The sequence below is a fragment of the Mesocricetus auratus genome, unplaced genomic scaffold (genome assembly GCF_017639785.1).
Source record: "Mesocricetus auratus isolate SY011 unplaced genomic scaffold, BCM_Maur_2.0 Super-Scaffold_100031, whole genome shotgun sequence".
Classification (NCBI taxonomy): Eukaryota; Metazoa; Chordata; class Mammalia; order Rodentia; family Cricetidae; genus Mesocricetus; species Mesocricetus auratus.
In genome coordinates this window covers 3,401,453-3,427,323 of record NW_024429212.1, presented here as the reverse complement: position 1 = coordinate 3,427,323, position 25,871 = coordinate 3,401,453, and the positions used below count along the sequence as shown (strand labels likewise).

The 25,871-nt window shown below is 41.4% G+C and overlaps 1 protein-coding gene across 1 annotated transcript in view; it reads right to left on the bottom strand.

Annotated features, from left to right (window-relative positions):
- The window catches only part of Csmd1 (CUB and Sushi multiple domains 1), a 1,489,308-nt gene that overhangs the window by 408,855 nt on the left and 1,054,582 nt on the right, over positions 1 to 25,871 (bottom strand). The window contains exon 8 of the mRNA XM_005082604.4: positions 16,813 to 16,900. Within this exon, the coding sequence (XP_005082661.1) occupies positions 16,813 to 16,900 (88 nt within the window). The remainder of the gene's footprint in view (positions 1 to 16,812; positions 16,901 to 25,871) is intronic.

Below are 25,871 nucleotides of genomic sequence, written 5' to 3'. Positions count from 1 at the left end.
GAAACTACCATGCCCCTTTCAGGAATGTGTCCAACACATGGTATCACCACCTTCATGACCAATGACCCATGTCCATAGGGGATCATGAGACCATGGCATTTGGGGATCAAATACTGTCAGGTATCTTAGAGAGAGAGGGTAAAAGAGATTCCCCACACAGTCAACACTAGAGGAGCACCTGCAGAGCAACTCAGCTAGAAAAAACTTCCTCTATTCAACAGATCTCATGGGGGGCAGGAGTTGACCCTGTCCTGAAAGTCACAAAGGTAGACATGCTGCTGTCCCATCTGCTGGGGCAGGTGTCCATTGAGGACACCCATGATTCCTTGTCAAGATACCTGCCTCCTCCTCACATCATAGCTTGTAAAACCCAGGCACAAAATTTCATATGCTCAATATATCAGTGCCTGGGTCCAAGTTTGTTTTCACCCTGAAATTAATCTTTTCAATGTGTGATTGATCAGAAAATGACCCGATCTACACAGGGTAAAACCTTCCAATATTCTGATTTATCTTTCACTTTGTGTTGCTAGCAATTGACCAACTCCTAAGACAGACCTAAGAAGGGTGGAGACTAAGATAGTGGGGAGAACACAGCCATTGTAGGGAATATACAGCATATGCGCTCATACACATGTTCACACACATTCAGACACGCAGCTGTGGGAGCCACTCATAAACTTAGCAACCATTATAAAAGGTGAAACGTTGCTGCTGGTAAAGCAGCCAGGATACAGCTTGTGCTCAGATAACAGAGGCATGCTGGGCTCAGTTTACAAGCACCCCTTGAGTTGCCCAGGTGTTTCCCTTCAAAGTCTCCATGTCCCTATGTCTTTGTGGCTCCAAATCCAGTCTTTTTTGCTGAAGTCCACAAATGTCAGGAACATAGAGAAACCACCAGCCAACAGGACAGAGCTGACTCTCTGAAGCAGGCACTGAACTGGGCCCATTAGTCCGGCCTCTTACAATGGAAACCATTACTGCCTGGTTTGTGAGGTTAGTGTGAAAGGTCTGTGTTCTGTGTATATCAGTGCCCTGATCTGGGCACAAGACACTGCCTATCTGCCTGTTGGGTCCTTGTTGGATTCAATTTCTGTCTCCTCCTCATTGTAATTAAAATGCACCCAAGCTCCTTACACTGATTTTTATGAAATTCCATATGAAGTTTTTGCTCTGATCAGTGGTTTGTATAGAAATGCATGCCCAAGCCCTTGCTGTTCGATGGGGTAGACTAGCTGTTCAGTAGCTATGAACAGTTCAGACTTCTTTCTCCATCAGCTCGTATCCTTACTGCATCAGGGGGTCCTGTTGCCCAGAAAGAGGATTCCTCACCAGATTTCTTCAGTCCTGAGTGCTGTGTTGTGTCTCTACTCTTTATTGCTTGCCCTATTTCAACTCAGCAAAATAATCTCATTTTATTACAGCCTCCATCTTATACTAACCCTGAATTATTCTTAAAATTAGTATCTTCGAGTGCCCTTGTATATTCAATTAAGAAGACCCAGTCAATCTGAGAAGAGGGACACAGTGGCTATAAGTGGCCATAGGCTACTTGGGTCTGTGGATGTCAATGTCTTACCCTGCTGTGTGGGTGTATAGCAGCTGACCCTAAATGTCATCAGAGTGACAGGCTCTTGGCTTCCAGCCATCTTCCCATGCATGCATTTTGAAGGGATGTCTTCTTCATTCCCTGTCCTTAAGACAAGGGACAGTATGTAAGACCAGAAAAATCACTCCGTTTTCTGGACCTGCCTTCCCTCTGCTGGATCCACTATCAACCTTTTGTATCCTTTGGACTCCAGCTTCAAAGTACTCTGGTGAATCTCTTCCAAAAACCATACCCCCACAGTGGTCCTTTCCCTGTTCTCTCCTGTTTCTTACTCTCCAAGATGATGAAGCACTTGGCACCCAGCTCATTTCTGTGGGGGAACTGCAGAAGCATCTGAGGGAAGAAGGACACTTTTGCCCCTGGACCTCTCTGCAGAAATATAAAGAAGTGGGACAGAGGATGGCCACAGCTTTGATCCTGCATGTGTGTCTTCGTGTAGAGAAGTGTGTGTGTTATATTTAAGATTTTGACATCTGAGGGTTACAGTAACTCTAACTACATATTCCATGATGCTTGAGGCAGTACCGTCCACCAAAGGTGCATTCTCCTCCTTCTATAGTCCTGTCTTTGCATGGCAAGGCACCTGGAGCCAACACGGTAAGTAAAAACTCAGGGCCACCACCACAGGATGAGCTGTATTCTTCTTCCCCAACATCAGTGACCCCAGCCCACCCCCCACACACTTGTATTTCCCCGGACACCAGAATTCTGCTTCTTCCACGAACTCTATTGCCTTGGCATTTCCATGTGAGTGAGGTAGGGTACCATTTTCTCTTTGTAGCTTCCACAGACATTCAAGCTGTGAATCCTTCTCCTTTCTACAATATGGTTCATCCCAGGAGAGCAATGGCTTCTTTCCTTTTAACTTCCATGAAAAATCTGTCTAGAGCAAAAGATCTACTGAGCTGATCCCTGAACTACAAAAGATAGATCAGGAGTGAGTGGCTCACTGCCGGTCCCTCACAATGACAGCTTCCATCAACAGAACACAGGTCTCCATGCACAAGGGCTGGTCTCTCGAAGACACCAGCAGTAATCCAAGACTGTCACTTGTCATTGTGAGGTCATGAACATCTCACATGTTAGCATAAGGATCCACCTTCCCTGTTTATTATGGAGCACATAGTTGGTTCCAAGTTCTTGCTAAATAAACACTTACTAAAAATCCCATATAGAGACACTAGGATCTACAACCCTGACAACTTTACTTGGTGTCAGAGTGGTCCTATGGATCCCAGGAAAGTCACTACTTTAAGTTTTTCCAACAAAACCATACTGCAACACCCCCTCCCTCCCCCCTTCCTGGGCCCCATATCCCAGCCTACTACTTTTGAGGAAGCCTTTGGCTTTACCAGAAGCCAGGCAGGATCTAGGAACCCCAGGTAAGAGACCACCCATCACCAGCTAACACTCCTTAAAACCCTTCCCCAAACCCCAGACTGTACCTCCTCCCCTGGGTTCCACACTAGGGCTCACAGACCTGCAGCCTCCTTGGAGGCCAGGCTGGTCCTAGGAACACCAGATAAGTCACCATCCACTACCAACAAAATTCCTTTAAGCTTGTCCAACAACTCCAGAGTGCACACCCCAACACTGGGCTCCATATCCTACTCTACATGTTATGAAGAAGACTTCTGTTTTACCACAGGCCAGGCCCATTCTAGGGGCCCAGGTAAAATACAACCCACTGCTTCCTAAAACTCCTTAAAGTCTTACCAGCAGCCCCAGAACACACCCCCTCCTTGGGGTTCCACACTAATGACTACAGCACAGGTAGCTTTACTAGATGCTAGAGTTGTCCTAGGTAACCCATGGGAGATACCACCCATCACCTGCTAAACCCCTGTAAGTCTACATTCCCTCTTGTAGGCCCCATATTTTGGAAGCAGAGTTCAACTTTACTAGAGCACAGACCAGATCTAGATATCCTAGCCGCAGCAGCTGTACTGGAGGCCAGAGTGGTCCTAGGGATCCCAGAGGTCAGATCAGATCTAGAGGCCCCAGACTGAATACCCCATTCCATTGTCAGAGTCCTTACCAAGATACTCCAGTACCTCTCATACTGACTCTACCCACCCCAAATTCGCAGCTATTATCCACAGGGGTCAGGAGGTGTTGCTACTAATGACGACTGACTGCAGAAGTGAGATGACCACAGAGACAAAAGCAGAGGTCTAGTTTAAGTTTAAAGTAGGAGTGTGGTGACTTATCCAAACACAGATCAGTTAGAAAACCTCCTCCTCTAAAACAGTGGTTCTCAACCTGTAGGTCATGACCCCTTTGGGGGTCACATATTAGATACCCTTCATATCAGATATTTACATTATGATTCATAATACTAGAAAAATTACAGTTACAAAGTAGCAACAAAACAATTTTATGGTTGGGGATTAGCATAACATAAACTGTATTAAAGGGTCACAGTGTTAGGAAGGTTGAGAACCAGGGCTCTAAAACATTTGCCAAATCAACATTTCCGTAATTGAGCAAATAATTTCTTTTCTTTTCAGATTCTTTGAATTTAAATTAGAAGATAATTTCAGTAGAGAAAAACAACAACAACAACAAAAGAAAAAAACACTTGGCATTAGATAGAAAATGCAGGTGCCTGGGAAAAGGTCTATACTGATGCCAATAACTGAACCAGTGTGGTTGCTGTGGTGATCTCCCTTCCAATGTCTGCAAGTGAGATGAGTGTTGACTCTCTTAATCTCATGAGTCCTTGAGGCCTGGCCATACATTCTAGGCCCCTGAGCAGATCCTGTACCTCAGGTTTAGCAGCTAGGTTTCTCATGTTCCCCAGCACAGGCTGCATCACTATGTCCCAGGAATTTCTGCACACAGAACTACTTACAATCCCAACTCATTGCTTTTTTAATGTCCCCCCCCCCTCAGGACATTGTCTGAAGGAGGCCAAAAAGGGGTAACACTTTTTGCACAGGGAACTAAAAGGGCCACCCTGATTAAACTCCCAACTTCTGCAGATATACAGAACCTGCAGGAAACAGACAACATGGAGGCTTTCGAAATCAAACACTGATTTTCAAATACAAGTCCAGAAATATAGTATGATGATGTGTTCCTAATATCTTCTTATGAATGATATAAACTATGCATCCAATGATCACCAATGTTGCTTGTACACCAGATATTTATAAGTACTTAGCCTACTGAGAGTTAAGATACATGTAGTTGTCATATCTATAGACACAGAGAATTGGACAGCAACTTTGAGCAAGTATGTGGGATGACACTTGTTTTAGGAGTACAGAGTCTCAATTTTGCAGGAGAAATGGGGTTGTGAACAAGAGTGTTGGTGAGGGTTGTGCAGTCCTGGGAATGAATTTAATGGCACACTTGAAAAGAAAATGGAGAACATTGCATTTACCACAATACAAAACTTCCAAAAACCTTAGTAGCCACACCTTCTTCAATTAGGCTGAGCCAGTTGGCTTGTGCCTAACTGCAAAGATCAAAAGGATAAGAACGAGTCAGGCCATTTCCTGTGAAGTACAGACCAGTGACCACTAACTCTGCCAGAATCTTTCTCAGTTTCTGGCAGAGGAACAGAAGAAAACAGAATAAATAATCAGAGACCCTGAGGGGTTTAAGAGGAAAGCGGGGAGCAGGAGAATGGCTCCAACCAAATATACTGAATGGTGGTGATGCAAGAATCCAAGATTTTATACTGGAAGGGTAGTACCTCTTCTGGGTGTCCCAGAACCTAACATCACATGCATCCTCTAGCCCCAAAGGTCACTGATGTTCCTGGATAGCACCATGCAAATTTTATAGGCTCTTATTCTTATATAAAATATGGAAGAACAACTAAGGGTTAAAGCGCCATCCGAACAGGAAATGATCATGTTTTCTATTTCACCTCATCTTTTTTAACTGATGAACTAAGAAACAGATAGAATCTACTGTGCACTCCCGTTCAGTTGTCCCAGACCGTGGTTTCTAATGATGATGGAATTAAATAATTAGTTCATCAGCTGTCCTTCTCATTTCAAAGCTAACAGATTAATAGACCAATGATGATCTACACCTACTCCACACATACTTGTACACAAAAGTGATAGATACACTTATACAAGCACGGAAAGGGGGAGAAGACCTCATACTCTCCTCACCCTCAGTAACTGGAACAGTCTCTGACTGATGAATTGCACCTGAAATACTCAATGCGCCCTTTGTTAGAGATACAAAAAGGTTTCCCAGGGCAATGAGGACAGCATGGCAAAGGTACCTCTGTAAGCAGTCCTTAGAGATGTAATGTCACTCTTCGGAGGAACAGTAATCTTTGGCAAATGCTTTCCCTAGGCTTGTTTAGTTTCTTAGCAACCGCAAGTTTCCAGAAAGCTACATGCTTGCCTCCCGGGGAGGCCACAGAAATGTGTTGTATCCTTCAATTATTTTCTAATCCCAAAAACATTTCAGAGCAGGCAAAGGGGCATTCTTGTTGCAGACTCAAAACAGATTTTAAGGTCTACAGACAAGTGTACCTACTTGGTTCTGTTTCCACAGAGATGATGGGCCAGGCCCCACATTACTTCCTTTTCTGTTCTGCTAGTTAAATGAGTAGAACAGAAACCCTTTGCTGACATAGACAGAGGCTGGAGCAATAAGAAAGCACCTGAGTTTTGAAAAATGACAGTTCTTTGGCTGAGTCCTACTTCCAAACACTAAGTAAAAATGGATGAGAGAAAAGGAGGCAAAGTTCTCCTAAGCAGAGCCCAGTCCAGAGATGAGCCATCCTGAGTTTTATTAAACTTTGAATATGGTATTAATTCTACCCTGTAAGATGCTTTTGTTTTGCTAATAAGTTGTTGTTTCAATTGATAAAGATGATGGTAAAGCAGATTGAACTATAATGCCCCTTAATAACAGTACAGCATCCCCTTTCTCCTCTTGCTATGAAGATGAACAATGGTGTATGCAAATGATCTACAGGTAGAATAGGCAGGTGCAGAGGCCCATCTCTGGGTATCTACACAGTAGCTCTCTCACATAGGAAAAAGTGGTTCTGAAAAATTACCCATGGATCAAATGTCTGTATCACCACTGACATTTATCAATGCCTTACGATATGTAAGTATATAACTCGTTTAAAAGTGAAAGCCAATGATTTTATTTAATAAGTAATTACCAAATGTTCACTGTGAGCCCCCACGCTGGGTTCCACACTGAGAAAGTGATAATTAATGACAAATCTGTCCTCTTTATGGAGGTTACACTCTTGTTAAGAGAGAAGCCTGCGCCATGCTAGTTAAAATTGTAAACAAAGGGGCATATATACTTGTCAATGGTGGCCAGGGCTAGGATGGACCTGGGGAGTGCATGAGAGGTACTGAAGGATGAAGGGTCATCCTCGGGTGACCCAGCAGGCTAGGACACTGAATAACAGCAAAGGATACAGGCTTTTGGTCATAAGGGTCAGATATGATGTCACTTCCCTTAGCTCTGTTGGGAGGGTAGAGAAGGAACAGCCACAGGAATGCAAAGGCACTAAAGGGGCAAACAGGATGACAAGGTGAATGAAGATTTGCCTGTGCGCTCGGCTCCTGCCTGATAAGTACAACTGAGTTTTCAGTTATGGGAAGACATAAAAAGAATCAATAGATGGGAGGATTGGCAACACAATTGTGCTTGTTTATACAGAACCAAGGCCCTATGCTGGGCACAGGGGCTCATACCAATGATCCCAATGCTGAGGTGCTGAAACAGGAGGGTCACTACAAGTTAAAGGCCAGCCAGAAGTATACAACCAGGCCCTCTCAGAAACCTAGGTCCTGCTTATGCTTCTCCAGGGTGTACTTCAAGGAGGGAGAACATGATATCACACAGGACAACCAACCAGTAAGAACACGGGGACTTTGGCTCAGAGTACAGCTGCATTTCTCTCATTCTCCATTTCTTAAAAATACTTCTGTGAGATTCAGTGGGGAATCAGTGTGCATTTACAGAATGCTGAATGTGACCTTGGCTGAGAGACTCTATGAGTTCCTTAGAGAGCTTAAGAGAGCCTTGATGGGAGATGTCATTCTGAAATCTGTCTCTTATTGGTTGTTGAATAAAGCACCGTTGGCCAATAGGAAAGCAAGATAGGTGAGACTAGGAGTCGAGCAGGATTCTGGGAAGGAGAAACACAGGGAATCATCATATAGCTGCCATAGGGGTGAGAAGTCCAGACCCTTTTCTCTGGTAAGAGAAATACTTAGATTAACAATTATGGAGTAAATACTTAAGTCAGAGATAGCCAGCAAGAAACAAACAAGGCCAACAGCTTCATAATTAATACAGCGTCTTGTGTGTTATTTGGGGACTACAAAGTGGCAGAGCCCAGGAGACTGGTAGGGAAAAATCAAAGCGGCTGGCAAGGAAAAGGCTTCACCCTTCAGAGCCGCACGGTGGTGCTGGCATTATTCTAAACACCCTCACCAGCATGCTGAATGGGAAGGAAGAGGCAGGGTATGAACGTGGAAGTGAGGAACATCTCATCAAGAGAGGGGCTAACTTGTTTCTCATTCTCCCAGATCATGTCAGTTCTCCTTTGCATGCCTCAGTTTCTCCTTATATCCAACAGCAACAGATCCCATCTGCTATCAGCAACTTCCTAAAAAACAGTTACAGAATGAACTGAAGAATCAAAGTTACACCATGGGTTAAAATAGTAATTATATATTAGGGTAGAAATAATTAGGATATCAACATGTTCTCATCTCACTGAAATCAAATATTTCACCTTTGGGTCATAACTTCACTGTGCCAATCTCCAAGCTTCTTTTCTAGTGTAGGTCATTTCCCCCCCTAAAACAGTCATTGATCTATTCCCTGACCAGCAGTGGCTAACTTAATTGGCTTAACACAGTACTAATGACGCTGTGATCACATATCCCTAGGGACAGGCTTGTTAGCTTCAGTTTAATCCAATTCAACAGAAAATAAAAGTATCTACCATGACTTGGGCACAGCAATAAGGGACAAAATCAATAAGGCCTGTCCCCTTCCCTTTGGGACCTCATGACTCAACAATACTATAGGACCCTGAATATGTGTCATTGTCATGCAGACCTTGAAAGGCTGGCTGGGTAGGCTGGGTGAGAGCACTTTGAAATATGGAAGAGCTAGCTACTCAGCGGAGGGAAGGCTGGGTCCTGCCAGAGACATGCTCCATTTTACAAAACGAAGAGCCATCCCAGGAAAAGCATGGTGGTATTGTACAATTGTGTTACTTCTGATGTGCATGTCTGTCTCCTCGTGTCTATAGCCATCCTAGAACCTTCATCCAGTGACTGATGGAAGCAGAGTCAAACACCCACAGTTAAACCCTGAACTGAACCCATGGAACCCAGTGACATAGAGAGAGGAGCAATGAGCAAATTGGCAAAGAATGGGCTGGCAAAACCAGCAGAGACAGCTGATCTGAACAAGTGGGAGCTCTGGACCCCAGACTGACAGCTGGGAGGCCATCATGGGACTGATCTTGACCCCCTGAGTGTGAGGGTCAGTGAGGAGGCCTAGACAACCTATGAGGCCCTGGGCAGTAGATCAGTGTTTATCCCTGGCATACAAATGGACTTCGTGTGTCCATAGCACAAACTCTCTCAGCCTGGGCTCTTAGGGGAGTGCTTGGACCCTTCCCTGAGTGAAATGGCAGACTCGATATACTCTATGTGGAAGGAAGTGGGGATAGGGTGGAAGGCTGGGGGAGGAGGATGGTGGGGGGGTACGGGAGGAGGGGAAGGAGAGGGAACTGGGATTGACATTTGAAGCAAGCTATTTAAAATTAAAGTAATAAAAAAAAACAACTCATAACAATAGCACCCAGGGGCTAAGGATGTGTCTTTGATAGGGTGCTTGCCTAACACCTGCAGAGTTCTATGTTCTAGCCCAGCCCTGGGGAAAGAGTGGAGGGGGTTAGTAACTGCATGTCATGCATTTGGTAGAGTCCTTGCTTAGAAGGCACGAAGGCCCAGGTCAAATTCCCATCATTGGAAATAAAATTCCTTTTTTGAAAGCAAGGATAATTGTACCTGTATAGAGGGACTGTGTTGTTCTCAGGATGGGAATTAGACAGACAATGGAGGCCAGGATCCCTCCCCTACACAGCACCTTCTGTCCCACACTGGCACCTGGATTTCCATCAATCTTCCTCATAATTCCTCAATTCTAATGAATGTATTTTGTCTTTTAGACAGTGGTCAATGCTAACAAATACTTTGGAAACTTTCCTCCCAGAGACTTAATTCAAATAGGAAGGCTTTGTGTCAGGCCTCATTAACTTTGAATAATTTATTGATAACCCTGGAATTAATATTTAGATTGCCTTAAGAAAACTACAAAGGTTTCCAAAGAAACAATAATCATTCAAACAAAACTAGATGGCGGATATTTTATCAACTTAATTAAAGTAAGTCCTCTTCAAACAAAAAGCAGCCCCAAATTACATATAATTACAGCATCAGCTACAATTGAGTCCAGCTCATCTTGACCACAGCAGGCATTCTTCTGGATTATATAATAGTCATTAGGATTGATTATAAGAATCTAGGAAGAACTGAACTGATTTCCATTCAAAGCACTGATGAAATTATGAAATAATGAAAAATATTCCCTTCTCTGTTGTAAATATCAGCAGTGTAGTAAACTGTGGACTAGCTGACTTGACGCCCCTACTTCATGCAAGACACAAGGCAGCATCCTTTTCCAGGTAAGGTGCTGGGTGGGCACACACCTGCATTCTCTAGTCCCATGGAAAATAGACAGCATGCATCATCAATAAATACAGATCATGTGTGTCTGATGCTAGTGGTCACTGCACAATGAGAACTACTGGTACAGATGACCTTCAATTCAAACGCACCCAACTTTCCTTACAATGGAACACACCTCTGAATAGCATTTTTTCACTTTCAGGCTATAGAGACCCAGCTTGTGTGCCTAGGCCTCTCTTTTCATGGTGTGACCCATTGATCCTGGAATAAAGACTCTTTCAGAGGAGCTGTAAAATCAAAGTTCTTGGACGTCAACATAAAGACAGAGCAGGGTTTTTCCATTATGTTGCCAGATGGCGAATGCTGCACTTGAGCAAGGACAGTGTGCCTTACACAGAAAAGGCCAGGGCCACCTAAGAAAGTTCCCTCTAAAGCAAGAATAGTTGTGGTTTTATTGTACATATCTTTTGAATCCACAGTGCTTCTCTAGTGCAGATTGGTATCTCGGAGGTGTCACTCATGAGGACAAAGGACATACGTGATTGACATCTGAACCAATGGCTGATTGCCTATCCACTGACTGCTTATTTGTCTGTATGACTGACAAACTGTGATTGATAAGATTATACTTTTCATCAGAATTTTTTACTAAAATATATCTTTAACTGCAAAGAAAAAAAACATATTTGTTGCCAATGATGAAGCAAAGTTGTCTAACAAAACTTGAGACATTCTGAAACCCTATCTACTAACATTCGTTTGACAGATTTCCAATGAGACACTTCCATATTAGTCAGTGTGATTTCACAGTGGGAAATATTCCCAAAACTAGAACTAGGGACAGAGGTGGTGGGTGGTATAGAACTATGTGGGAATGTACAACCTTCTCTTTTACTCCTAGCACTGGAAACACACTCTTTTCAACACAATGTGGAAGGAAGGCTTAATAGGAACTAATATTCTTAGCAATAATGAGGTATCAATAAATGTACAAATATATGCCTGTGAACATTTTGCCTACATGCCCATGTGCCAGAGAGAGAGGTATATACACACTTCAAAGGGCAACATAAAGAGTTGTAACAGAGAGGGGATGAAGAATTAAAACCTTAGATCACTGACTTCCTCAACACTAAGAAACGAGACAAAAGAGCAACAAAGCCTGCAGTTCAAACAGTGGGGACAAACAGACAAGAAGAATCCATGAACGAATGATGACCCAATCTACAAAACTGCAGCTAAAGAAACAGAAAATGCAGTGAAAGCAGTGTTGTCACTTTAGAGGATCAATCACAGCACTTCTCAGATCAATAAATCAAAGCAGGAAATCTGAATAAATGGAAATTGAGCTGTGACATCACTATTGATGTAAAAGATTCAGAAATGGAATCTACCCACATATCCATACCCCTAAAATCAGATGAGAGGAAATGTGGTACAGGGGCAGGAAAGATTCCTCAGCGGTTAAGAGCACGAGTTGCCCTTATAGAGCTCACGGATTTTCAGTTTCCAGCATCCGCATAGTAACTCAGTTACCGAGGACCTAATGCCCTCTTTCTGCCTTCTGAGGGCAGCAGACATGCACATAGTAAAAATGCACTTATGCAAGCAAAATGCTCATGCATATAAAATAGAATATAAATATATCTAATTCTTCAAATATGGTATATATAACATAGTGGAATTTTATGCAGTCACATAGAAAAACTAAATTATGAAATCGGCAGAAAACTGGAAGCCATTGGCTAAGATTACATTAAGCAAGATAACCCAGACTCAGAAGGAAAGATCTACATGTTCTCTGTTTCACACATGGTTGTGTGTGTGTCTGTGTGTGTGTATGTGTCTGTGTCTGTGTGTGTATGTGTCTCTGTGTGTGTATGTGTGTGTGTCTGTGTGTGTGTGTTTGTCTGTCTGTCTGTGTGTGTGGTTGTATTTTCTCACAAAGAAAAGGAGGTGTCAAGAAAGAAGAATGGTGGTAATGTAACACCTGCAACATGAAAACGAAATTCCTGTGAAGGTACGAAGGGGCAGATGCAAATGAGGATGGAGACTCAACATAAAATACACTATGACTGAAATATTCCACAATGGAATCTAAGGTTATGTGCTAACTAAAAATCATTACTTATAGACATGCTAATCAAACACATTTTCAAAACTCAGGGTAAGAGCATAGAAAGCACCATGGAAAGGTTTGTCAGTGTGTTTGTCAACTTGGATGAAACTTTAAAATTCTCTGAAAGGGATAAACTGTAAACAAGTAGCAAAAGGAGATGTGAGCGTGAAAGAGATGCTAAGTGGGTGCCTGGAAACCTTTCATGAGAAAATCCCTCTCCTGGTGGCTGCATCCGTGAATGCCCTCAGCATTTAAGAAAAAGCCGTCACCAACTATGCACAAACTGTTCTAGAATAGTCTGGAGGAAAGATTTCCCAATTAATTCTTTATAAAATAAGCATTACTGTGACTGCACAACCAGACAAAGCCCTTATAGGATTATACATCCTGAAACTATAAGATACAGGTAAACTTTTTGAAGTGAAATCTAACAGCATGAAAGCAAAATGTCAGGCAGGACATATAACCTACAGGCAAATGCTTGTCTGGCATGCATGAGAGCCTCATTCCCTCCACGACACCAAAAGATAGGATGTTTAAGATTCTAACACCTAATGGCCATATTAATTTTATTATTGAATCCGAGGTTGATACCCTGGAAACCAATGTATCACCACACTGAACAATGTAAGCAAATAAGTCAAGATCATCTCTGAAGATCTAGAAAACAGTTCATAGAATCTTATATCCACTTGTGTTTTAAAAATTCCAAACAAATACAAAATACATCACTAAATCTTTGATCCAATAAAGGTCACCATGGAAAACTCAGAGCTGAAATCACACTCATGATCAAAATCAGAATTCCTTCCTCTTCAACTGGGGAATAAAGAAGCCATAGACAGTGCCCATTCCCAACCAACCTTGTCATAAGGTTCCAGGACACTCATTCAAGCAAAGCAAAGGAATACACAATTGGAAAGCAAAAGTTCAGTCTTTTTCTTTGAAGAAATGTCGGGCAATAAAGTCCTATGAAATCTCAAAATAAAATCAAAGCACTCTTTAGGTTTCCTTTACAGCCATTTCCAAGGGTTTATAGTATTGGTTGTTGCATGCTTCAAGAAATATAAACAATACAGACACCTGGTGAAGCTAAGACACTAAAAAAGAAGACGGTTGGTTTTCTAGAAGCAGATTCTGTCTTCCTTCCCTGACTGCCCTAGCATACACACTGGCTTCCTGCTGCCACATGTTAGGCAATTAATATCACAACATAAAACTCTGAAATTTGAACATTTTAAAAGTTGAAAGTCTCTTTAAAAATCCACAGTCTCTTAACTATGGGCCTTCTGTAAAATAACGATGATGATGATGACAATATTAATTTTGCATACTTTCTTTTTCTAAGACAGAAGAAGTGGGACAGAGTTACAATCTGATCAAATGAAAATGAACACAACAGCATAAACAGCCTGATGTAAAGCATCTGGGACTCCAGAAAGGCTGGGTCAGTTTGGTATTCTCCATCTCTGTCCTCCATAACAGAGAGTTTCTCCTATAAGCACAGGTTGACTGTACTCTAAACCCTGTCTTTGGCCTTGTCCTGTGATTCTGGCATCTTCCCTTTGCAAGAGTCTCTATTGAAATGGAGGCTGCACCTTCATCAGTGGCCATCCTGGCCTCTATTCAGAGAGTTGCTGACCCTGTTGTGTAGTGTCCAGCCTATACTCCATGACTTCGTGCCTTTAAACCAGCACCATGTGGTACTGGCATCATATTATCTGGCAAGTTGCTGCCCCCTCCCCTTCTTTGTGATGACCTTGAAATACTTCTAAGAAGACTTTGCCTCAATGATGCTGGCATCTTATTAATTATTCACAGGCAATTTTCCTGCCTCTACTGACAAGTACCTACAGTCCCAGTGAAACACAGGTTTCACCTCCTCAGATTGCTAACACAAAATATCGCTTGAACAGCCCTAGCAGAGTCTTTGCTTCCCGCTGAAGCTTCACAAGCTGGGCCTCAATCATCTGTGCCTCTCCAAACAGTCGTACGTTCTGAGCCTCCACTGCAGCTCATTAAGCTTAGAGCACTCAATGACCTTTTCAGGCCAAACCCCCAAATCCTTTCCCAGTACTCCCTATCTCAGATCGACACAAGCTCGAGTTATCTGAAAGGAGAGAAACTCAATTGAGAAACAACTCCATAAAGTCAAGCTGTAAGGCATTTTCTTAATTAGTGATTGATAGGGAAAGGCCCAGATCATTGTGGGTGGTGCCATCCCTAGGCCAGTGGTCCTGGGTTCTATAACCCAGTAAGATGAGCAAGTCAGGGGGAGTAAGTCATTGGGCTCCTGCCTTCAGGACCCAGCCCTGTTTGAGTTCCTGTCCTGACTTCCTCTGATAATGGACTATGAGCCAGAAGTGTAAGCCAAAGAAACACTTTCCTCCCTAACTTGGCTTGTGTCATTGTGTTTCATTTCATCGCAGCAATAGAAATCCTAACAAAGACTCTCTTATACAGCATGGTCAAGTCCAGCAAAGCAAAAACTTGCCATTCGTTCTCCTCCAGTTTCCTTTTTGTTTCTATAAAACACTGAATGAAAAGAAAATGGAGTGGAGTTGCAGTGTGGTGAGGAAGAGGTTTATTTGGCTTCTGTGTAATGGTACACCATCTCTGAGGGAAGTCAGGGAAAGAATTTGAGGCAGGAACATGAAGGCAAGAACTGATGCAGAGGCCATGGAGGGGTGTTGCTTGCTTCCCGTGGTTTGCTTGGCCTGTTGTCTTATAGAACCTAGGATCACTAGGTCAGGGATGACACCAGTGAACTGGAACCTCCCTCATCAAACATTGGAGAAAATACCCACAGATCTGCTTACAGGCCAAACTAAGGAAGGAAATTGCTCAGTTGAGATTCCTTCATCCCATGTGACTCTAACGTGTCAAGTTAACAGCAACAACAACAAAAACCAAGGAAAATTAACATATATATACATATTTGAATAAAAATCACTGCCTCAGGATCTTCTCAGAGAAGTACTATCTAAACCTGACCCTCTGTTAGTCAGAGTCTAAGATTTATGCAGCTGGGGCTCCTTCTGCCACATATGTACTGTGTTTCTTCTGCTACAAAAGCACACTGTTTACAGACGTGGTAGTGTGCATGGACGGTGTAGGTTAGACACAAGCTCCCACTGTAAGGGTGAGAACTTATTCTAGCTGTGGTCTTTAGAGGTAGGACTTGGCAGGTGGTTTAGGTTAGGTGAATCATAGGGTGGTCCAGGGATGGGATTTTAATGGCTTCCTATGGAGAGAGGGAAACAGAGACAGGGAGAGAGGGAGAGAGGGGGAAAGGGAGAGAGAGAGGGAGAGAGGGGGAAAGGGAGAGAGAGACAGGGAGAGAGGGAGAGAGGGGGAAAGGGAGAGAGAGAAAGGGAGAGAGGGAGAAGAGAGACACAGGATGGGGGGAAGACGCCCAGACACCCTCATTCAATAAGGCTCCCAATCTCACATTTGATAGCCTGTCACACTTTGGGACTTTGCCAGATGTGGCCTCTTCACCTTCAGTTTCCCAGACTAGGATATGAAATAAACACTTCCTTAAAACTCACCCAGGCAACAGCACTGTCTAGTTGGTGACAGAAACTCCAGCAATACCATCAACTTTGTGACAGCCATCCCACAGACAAGACAGTTCCCCATCCTCTTTAATGGCACTGTTGAGTGCCAGGCTCACTAAACACCCATGGGATTCCCTCTGCATGGCTAGCACAGCTTTTCAGCCCAGGTTAGAAGCCTTAATTCTGCCTGTCTCTCAAACAAATGGGCAGATTACAGGAAGGAAAACTCCTTTCTCATGCCCTTCACTCTCGATTTTCTTCAGATTACTCTTGTTTACTAGGCCCGTCACATAAGGTGAAAACCATTAGGTTTCTAGGAGACAGGAGGAAATTCAAAGCTCTGGAGTGTTTCTAATCACAGCTGCATCATGGTACAGCAGCTGGAGAGGGGTCTCCAGCTTGTCATAATCCTAAAATGATGAGGGCAGCATCTTAGAGTAAATGGCACTGAACGCCAGTAATATTTGTCACTCTAAAAGCATATTTGAGGCAATAATCATGAGTCTATAATAACATTTTTGTGATCTTTATTTTTAAGCATTAGACTATTAAGTCTCACACACACACACACACACACACATATATGAGAAAATTTATATGAGAAGACAATTTTTTTCACATACTTTGAGAGTCAAAGTTTGTCAGGGTACTGGAAATTATCACCATACTATGTTTAGAGCTCTGCAAATATTGCAGCTTCTTAACTAATGACAACTTTCCATCATCAGGACAAGTGAGATAAAATGACAGGCCTGGGATGCATGTTAGAATGTAACCTGTTTTCCAAGCCGTTGTCTTGTTTCCTACCTGAAGTCAGAACCTGCTCTTCTGCCATTGTCTGGAATTCCAGGATCTGGACACATGTCAGAGATCAAAGACACGCCTCCCTGGGTCACTACAACAGAGAGAAATGTTGCCAGAAGGTTACACACCCATCAAGGAAACACTCATAAAATGTATGCAAGACACACTCAGAGCTTCCTGACTCATAGTGAATTCTCTTACACTGGAGATACCTGAGCTACATTAAAGGGAATCTCTGCTCTTGAAAATCAATGACACCTTTGTCCATGAAAGGATGGTGACACTCTTTGGTTTAGTTCTTTCCTCTATTAAAGAGGTGGGAATTTAATTAGAAGCTCATTTGCTTTTAACAGTTGCTCTTGTGCTGGGCCAGTTTATAGGACTAGGTAAAAGGCCTGTGCCTATGAAGAAGACAGTGTTGTCTACTCCCCGTGGATAATAGTGCAGGTGACAACAAGCAAGACTATAAAAATATATAGTCTAATAAAGTTAATACAAGTTTAAATGTTGAATGTGCTTTACACTGAACTGACATGGGAATGACGCCTTTGTATATGTGTGCAGTTTCCTTCCTGAGTCTCCTGAGACTCCTTCTGGGTTTCCAACACCATAGAACGGTCTCTAAGGACCATCTGCATATTGGATGAAGTGGATAGCACTCCAACATCCATTGCACCCTACATAAACGGTCTTATCCAATCAAGAGCTTATCACTTATCTTTTTTCTTGTCAGAAATGTATTTAACAGTGGGCTTGTATTTAACAGTGATCCTGCCAATTTAGTGGGATGTTAGGTATGTCCCCAACTTCTCAGAGAGATCCCTGTGTGGTATTAGAGCCCATCTGTTCTATACTCTGGATATCACCATGCCTGGGCTTTGGTGATTCCATTGCTGCATCACAGGGTAGAAACATAAGCCATGCACAGACAAAACTGAAGGGAGCACAACACAAAGGCAGGATCCCTTCTTGGTAGAGAATTATGAGAAATACACGCAGAAACAGTCATGGGGCAAGAATTGGGTACACTGTAAGTCTATCCTTCCGAAAAGACACAGAATTTAAATTTAAGGCATTTTCAGACAAAACAAAGGCAAAGTAGTTCATTATGAATGAAATTTTTCTGAGCTGAAATGAAAGGACCTTAGATATGACTTTAAACTACTGAAAATTAGTTTGCCCGTAAAAGTAAACACATAGAAAAATATATCTGAAAAAATATAGGCACACAAATTTGTAAATTATATATATATGAAAAGTAATATCATTTTGATTTTCATCTCAATTTTTGTTTTCTGCACTATTAGAAACAAATACATAAAATAATTATAATTTTTTTAATGAATATTAATGTATAAAGATATAATTTATGAAATCAATAGCATGATATTAGGGGTTGAACTATAAGGAGAAAAGGTTTGGTACATAAGTAATAGTAAACTGGTATTGATTTCATAGTTTGAGAGTGTTGTGTGTAATTCCTAGGTAACTACAAAGGAATTAGAGTATTCATATAAGAAGTGAATTAAACTTTGTCGGCATAAAGCAAGAAAAACTAAACAGAAATTAAGAGAGAAATGGGGGAAAGAAAGAAAAGAAATCAGATGGAAAAGCTAGTATCCTCTCTTGAAGAGGATAATTTAAAAACAAGTGGATCCCACATCCATGTAGTGGCTCAATGAAGCCCACCCAAGCTAGGGACTGAAACCACAAACCCTAGTCCTTCAAGGTGGTGCACCTCTATTTGGAGGTAAGTAACGTGAAATGATGTTTCAGTTAAATCCTAATACAGCTGGTAGAGTTGGGAATGGTGCGTGTGAGGGCAGAATCACAGTGAAGCCTATGGGGGACAGCCATCAGCAGCCACGGAAAAGCAGCCCCAGTGGAAAACAGACCTGCTGACTCCCCACACTTATTACCTGGAGAGCTGTGGAAGACACATTTTCTGTTGCCTACACAAGAAGAGCCCACAGTACAGTGCCACGGTGGCCCTAAATGGTCAGTGCCCTTGCTACCCAAAGATGGGTGGGCAAAAAGGGTCAAACAATAAAGAAAAAGAAATGACAAAACTCCACTGAACACTGATCACTAGAGGCTGAGTTTTCATCTAAGGACACAGAGAACTTGCCAAAGAAAAGAAGCTCAATTCATAAGGAGAATAGAAACTGTGGGATGCTATGGGCAAGGAGGGGGCAATGTTATTGCTAAGTGTTTGGAAGCTTGAGTGGGTAAGAGAAAAATATTAACAAATGGATGATGACCAATAATTTGGGGTGTGGAAATAGTTAATGCCTAAAACCTGTGTTTTTAAAATGCCTAAAACTAGTAAAATATAAAATATATCCAATATATTCATATACATGTACATATATATCTATATACAACTCTCTTCATGTATAGACAGTAGATGTAATTGTAGCTATAGTAAGTACAGCTATAAACATTCATATAGATAAATATTCATGCATACAGACATAAACATAGCTATCACTATAATACAGCTACTATATACCCATATATATAAACACAGTTGTGGATGTAAATATGCAATTACCCATAATTTTCAAAGGTCTGGTTTCCTCCAGCCTGTGGTTTTATTGAGTACCCTATGCATATTAACTAGTACAAATGGCCCACTAGTTACTCCCTGAGATTATCTGATGAAATAGTGATTTCAAATCTTGAGGCCATGTGACTGCCACTATGTTTTGCCTCTGGCTAAGTCCCTCATACAGAGTCCCTCTTGACTTGAGTCCCTCCCACAGAAGAGCTCTGGCTGGTCCCAGGGTGACCTAATCCCACTGAGAATAGAAACCCCAGAGTTTTGCCAGGAGGAGTTCACCAGGTCAGGATCTTTCCTCTCTGTCTGCAGTTCTCTAACCTGTCAGAACCACAGCCCCAAGGAGCAGTTTTGCATGAGAAATGCCCCTCATAGGCCCAGGTGCTTGAGCACGTGGTCCTCCACTGGTGGCACTATTTGCTGAGGTTATGGAACCTTTAGAAGGTGGGGTCTTGGTGGAGGAAGGACATCAATAGGGGCTGGCTTTGAGAGTATGTACCCTCACCCCACTTCCTGTTTGTTCTCCTTGTGTGGTGTCTCAGCTTCCTGGCCTAAGTACCTGCTGCCATACTTCCTCTATCATCATAGACCTTCCCTTTGGAACTGCAAGCCAAAACTGATCTACTTCTTTAGGTCATTTTTGGTAACAGTATTTTATCACAGCAACAGAAAGTAATGGATGAGCCAAGGCTTATAAAAAGTGTACTTATAGTTCTCCAGTCGGTATAAAAAAATTTCATATAGGGCCGTATTCAGAAGTAACTGGAAGAATGGATATATGCATCCAAGTTAGATGAGAACCTTCTTGATCTTATAGTGACAGCACTGAAAGCCTTAAGGAGGAAGAGAGGCTTCACTGAACTTCTCTGGGAGCACAGGGTGAAAACGGGAAAAAAAACTGATTGCATACGGTAGATGGTTACACATATGGGGAGGTAAGCTACAGGCAACTGAAACAGAGGAAGATGTGTGTTATGACAAGGTGGTGGAATATGCAGGGTACAGTCAGGGTATGGTCCAGCCAACAGTAAGCTCTGCGCAGCATTTTCCCACGTTATAAGTAAGCAGTGCTTCTCAAAATTGAAGAGGTTATGGCAGTAACAAAGAGATGTGGGGATAATCTTCCATCAGGCAGAGCCCCCATAGCTGCAGAGAAACATTTTCAAAATAGAGTAATTAGCCTCATAGATACCATTTAACTCTAATTTTGTTATACCGTATCTTTCCAAGTCTCAGAGACACATGCCACAGATGTCAATAAATATTTTAAATTCCGGTCAAAAGAGTTAAAACTCAAAACTGAAATACTGAATAGAGGGAGACTTATTATATACTTTGATTGTGTATATATAAGAGGAAGCTGAATTTGCAAGTGAGTGATTGGTTACAGATGATACCATTTGTATAAACTTTGACTGGATTTGGGATTTTTAATGTAGAGATTGTGATAATATAGATAATTATTTGTGAGTCTGTATTGGGGGAGGTGTATATATGTGTGCAGGTGCATGGGAACCTGTGTGTACATTTGTGTGGACACTGAAAGACAATGTCTGGCATTACCCTTCATGACTCCTCAGACATTGCCTACATTACTCTTGCTCTCAGAGACAGGGTCTCTTATCAGCCTGGAATTTGCTGTCTTTCCTCCACTGGAAAGCAAACACTACCATCACTAACACTTTTCTAATGTGGGTTCTGGGGATCAGACTTGGGTTCTATTACTCATAAGGCAAGTACTTCACTGATGGAAGCATCTCCTAGATTGCTGTATATGTTTTAAATGGCTTTTCCATAGCTTGTTAAATCAGACTTATTCTGCATTAACAAGCAAAGCTGGCTACAAAGCACTGAGAGGTATGCCGTGCAGTTTAATATACTTCCCCATTAAGTGTCCTGCTCTTGGGAATAGCAGTTAAGACCAACACTGAACTTATCCGGAACAAACCACAAACTTAGAGCAGGCGACCAGGGAAGGAGCCACTGAGGATGCCATGGTATAGCTACCTGCTTTGATGACAAGGGAGGTTGGACACAAGCTAATGGAGATGAGATTTGTACTAACAAAATAATAAATAATTATATGACAGCAATCATGCAAAAGTCAACAGGTGCTAACTGTGAGAGTCTCCAAGTACAAGGTACAAAATTGTTTGACCTTTACTCCACAAGATTTTCACATTAAAACCCACTGGACAGACACAAACTACCAGAATTTTGATACCACTCACCAAGTTTCAGTTTCCTTTCTGTTGCTCCGATGAGAACACTGACCAAAAGCAACTTGGGAAGTAAAGAATTCATTTGACTTAAATGTCCCAGGGGCAGCTCATCATTGAGGGAAGCCAAAACAGGAACTCAAGAACTCAAGACAGAAATCTGGATGCAGGGCTCCATGCCAAACATTGCAAGACTGCTATAGCCAGGGAGTTCACTCAGTCAAGGAGCACAAGAGGATCCATGGTGGATGCTGCTTCCTGGCTTGCTTGCTTGACCATGCTTTAATAGTTTTTGATAAAACCCAGGGGAATGGTGCTGGGCGTTGGTGGTACATGCCTTTAATCCCAGTACTCGGGAGGCAGAGGCAGGCGGATCTCTGTGAGTTCTAGGCCAGCCTGGTCTACAGAGCTAGTGCTAGGAAAACCTCCAAAACAATACAGAGAAACCCTGTCTTGAAAAAACAACAACAACAACAACAACAAAACAAAACAAAAAACCTAGGGTAATGGTACCTATCACAGTGGGCTGGGTCCTCCTATGCCAATTATCAATAAAGACAGTCCCCCAACACTCTGACATAGGCCAATGTGACCTAGACAAGCCCTCGATGGAGTAATGACTCTAGGCTATGTGGAGTTTACAGTCTAAGCTATCCAGGACAACCCTGAACCTAGGTTCCACAGAATGAGCACACTGAAGGGATACAGGTGGGGGGCTTTAAATGTTCAATCACTTTGCAAACTAAAATGGAGCTACTCATGAAAAATTACATCTTTTCAATAGTCACATTTCTTTTATATAAATTATAACAATGATAAAATGGTACTGAGGGTTAAAAAGCAAAGTAGAATGGCATTGTCATCTCATTTCTAACCAAAGATGCTTCTGGGGTTCCTTCTAGCCCTTTCATTAAATTTCTCTTCATTTACAAGCCCAGGTTCAAGGGAGACACACACAAACGACAACCCTTGTCTCCATGCTGGGTGGCAACCAAGGGTAAAGTCTCCCTTTAGGGCATCCTTCCAAGTTAAAATTTATTTATCATGGAAATAAATAATCTAGAATAGGAGACATTTTCATAAGTTCACACTGTGTGGTCATGGTGAACTCTGTGGCTTAATATTATTGCTCGTTTTTTAACCACTGACCCTCTTTTCTTTAGTGACCTTCAGATATATTTCTGCTGGATCAACTTTGGGACAAACTACCCATTTAAAATCTTCAGGGATATATTCTAGTTCAGATTTCTTAGCAGTTAATGTCCCTACTCTTTCCCTGCCCTTTTGATGAGTGATAGCCTGTTCATGAATGTGTATTGGGGGTGGGGGGTGGGGGAAGACACAATAGAACACACACTTCTGAGTTTGAAATAAATAAGCGTGCCCACTTTTTCTTAAGGCACAGAAGCCTTTGTCTTTCCTCATCAACAGGGAAGACACTAATAAATAATGCCTTCCCATTCTTAAAGGACTTTATGGAATGTCATCTCATCAAAGGGATCTTCACCTGGCCTCTTTTTGAAACAACCATGTGATTGGTTTAATGATAGTAAAACTGTAGCCCAATGACGTTCATTAGAGCATAGCAATGAAGCCATAACACCACACAAGGCACATAGGGGTTCTCCTTTTGTTCCTGTAGAATATTTGAAACCTATGCCAGGGGTTGGTTTCTGTCTACCAGCATTCAATAAATTCCTACTGCCTCCATGCAAATTAGTACAGTAAGAGCTGTTGCCATTTGATGAGGAATATTTATTAGTTTCTTGTCAGGTTGACGGGGTAGTTTATACAGAAATAAATTGTCATAAACCCACTGCTTTTCTTAGATCATCAAAGACTTCTTATTATCGGATCTCCAGTTGGACTTATAGAACTTTCTGTCATATGAGAGCCAAGGGCTTAGTTTTCCAAACACCTAAATGATGAAAATACACTCTTTCTCACCACATATGTTAATGCAATGTTTACTAAACATGTTTCCTAGTAAATATCTTTATATTCATTTTATATCTGAAAAATTTCCATGCTCTCTTATCTAAAATTCTGCTGATACATGCTTCAAATAATGTGTTAGTTTATAGTGGTTTATGAATTTAAGATATATTTTAAATTTTAATATGATTCCCTAACTACATTATTGAGAAGCACAAAGGAGAACAAATGAGCCCTGATGACATAACAAAGATAGAGACTGTTTGGCCCACACTTGGGTACTTGCTCTTTTCACATAATTGCCTCCTGGATCTCTTTAGCTGCCAGAGGCAGAGGCAAGCAGTATTACCCTCCCTGCTCACAAATCGCCTTTGCAGGACATATTTTCCATATGTATCTTCAAATTAAACCACTGTGTTTCTTTACTGCTCAAAGGCAATGAGAAAATAAGCACGGTCAAATATAAAATCCCTGTGAGCTTAATGAAATTAACACCAGGGAACATCTCACGAAAGCCTTGAGAGTGACCTGTCAACAGCCTTGTCATGTCCTTGACATACGTTGAAGAATGTACCTCAGGACTTGGAGACTGCCTGTTACCTGCACTGACCTGTGGGAACAGGTCAAATCCACAAAGAGAGTGCAGGGGAAGGACACAGCCAAGGGCTCCAGTCTGGACTTTCCCCCAGTCACTTTGGGCACTTGAAACTCTGATTTCAGGATTTGTGAATGCTTGTCAGGACTCATGCAAAAAGACACTAAAGGATGCTCCCTATAATCTTCTCATAGCAATGACAAAACTACACAAAAACATCTAGATTTCTTTGCATGAAATTAGAGATGTCAGGGCAGAAATAAGGAAAAAAGGCTTTTACTCAGAATATAATTGACTTGGGAATCTCTGTGTGTATTTGTGTTCATATGTGTGTGCACACATGCATGTGTGCCTATATACATGACTACATATTCATTGTATACATGCTATCTAAAAATCTAAAGATAAAGATTTAATCTCACAATAAATAGCATTAACTCATATGCATATGTGACATATTTTCCAAGCACATATGTAAATATACAAAAATTAAATGTTTATATTTAGCTAAATACATATTTAATTAAACAATTATAAATTATATTGTATTAAAATACTATATATTTAATACATCATATCAAATATATTGTCATTAAATCTCAAAAGTTCCATTTGTCAATTCTTTGGTTTTTTTTTATTGTAATATAAGATTTGAGGGATTTATTTTTATTTTATATATATGAGTGCCTTGCCTGCATGCTTATAAGTGTGCCATGTGTGCTTAAAGCCTTTGCAAGCCAGAAGACAGTGACAGATTCCATGAATATGGAGTTACAGAAGGTTGAGCACCAGCATGGGGGTGCTGGGAACTAAGCCTGGGTCCTCTGCAAGAGCAGCTAGTGATCTTAACCACTGAGCCATCTCTCCAGACTCTTATTATTGCTGTGTATGTTTTATGTGTGTGTGTGCTTGTGTTCATGTGTGCATTTGTTCATGTGTGAGTTCATGTGTACATGTGTATGAAAGAGAGATGCCTTGTGCATATGGATGATGGCAGAAGCCATGAGTGTGTGGGATCACCTGGTTTTATGCCATTCAACATGGCTTAAACAATTCAGGTGATTTGAAAATCGGGAAATCACTCTTCAGTTCTGAACTATCTCAGCAGCATCAACTCTGTGATTCTTAAGAATAGGAAATACTAATTTTATATATCAGAAATGCTCATAGCCCGTTTTGGATAAGAGTATGTATGACATTTTAAAATATTTAAGAATATGGCAGTTAATATGCTAAAGGATCATTACTATCTATACTATTTATATTCAATCACTTCTACATATATATAACATATAACTACAAAAATGATGAGTTACTAAAACCTTTCAAAAGATATATATGAATCACTATAAATACATAGAGATGTAAACCGACTGTAGTCAGCTATACAAATAGATATGTTAATATCAATGTTAATAAAAGTCATGTGATATGGATTCTTGATACATATTTTCATTTCACAATTTATAATGTTTGTTTAGCATAACACAAATTATAAAATGAAAACTTTTTATTCATTTTAAACAGGTTTAATTATCTGAGAATTTTTGTAATAGAAATTTAGCATAAAGTTAACATGCTCCTTTTTATTTAGACAAAAAGGGGGGAATGCTGTAGAATAATTCTTCTGTACAGTGTGAAAATATGTTGCTCTCATTGTTAATAAAAAGCTGATTGACTGACAGCTAGGCAGGATTTTTGAGGCAGAGAGAATACGAGAAAGAAGATGGGAGAGTCTAAGGGGTCTCAAGGC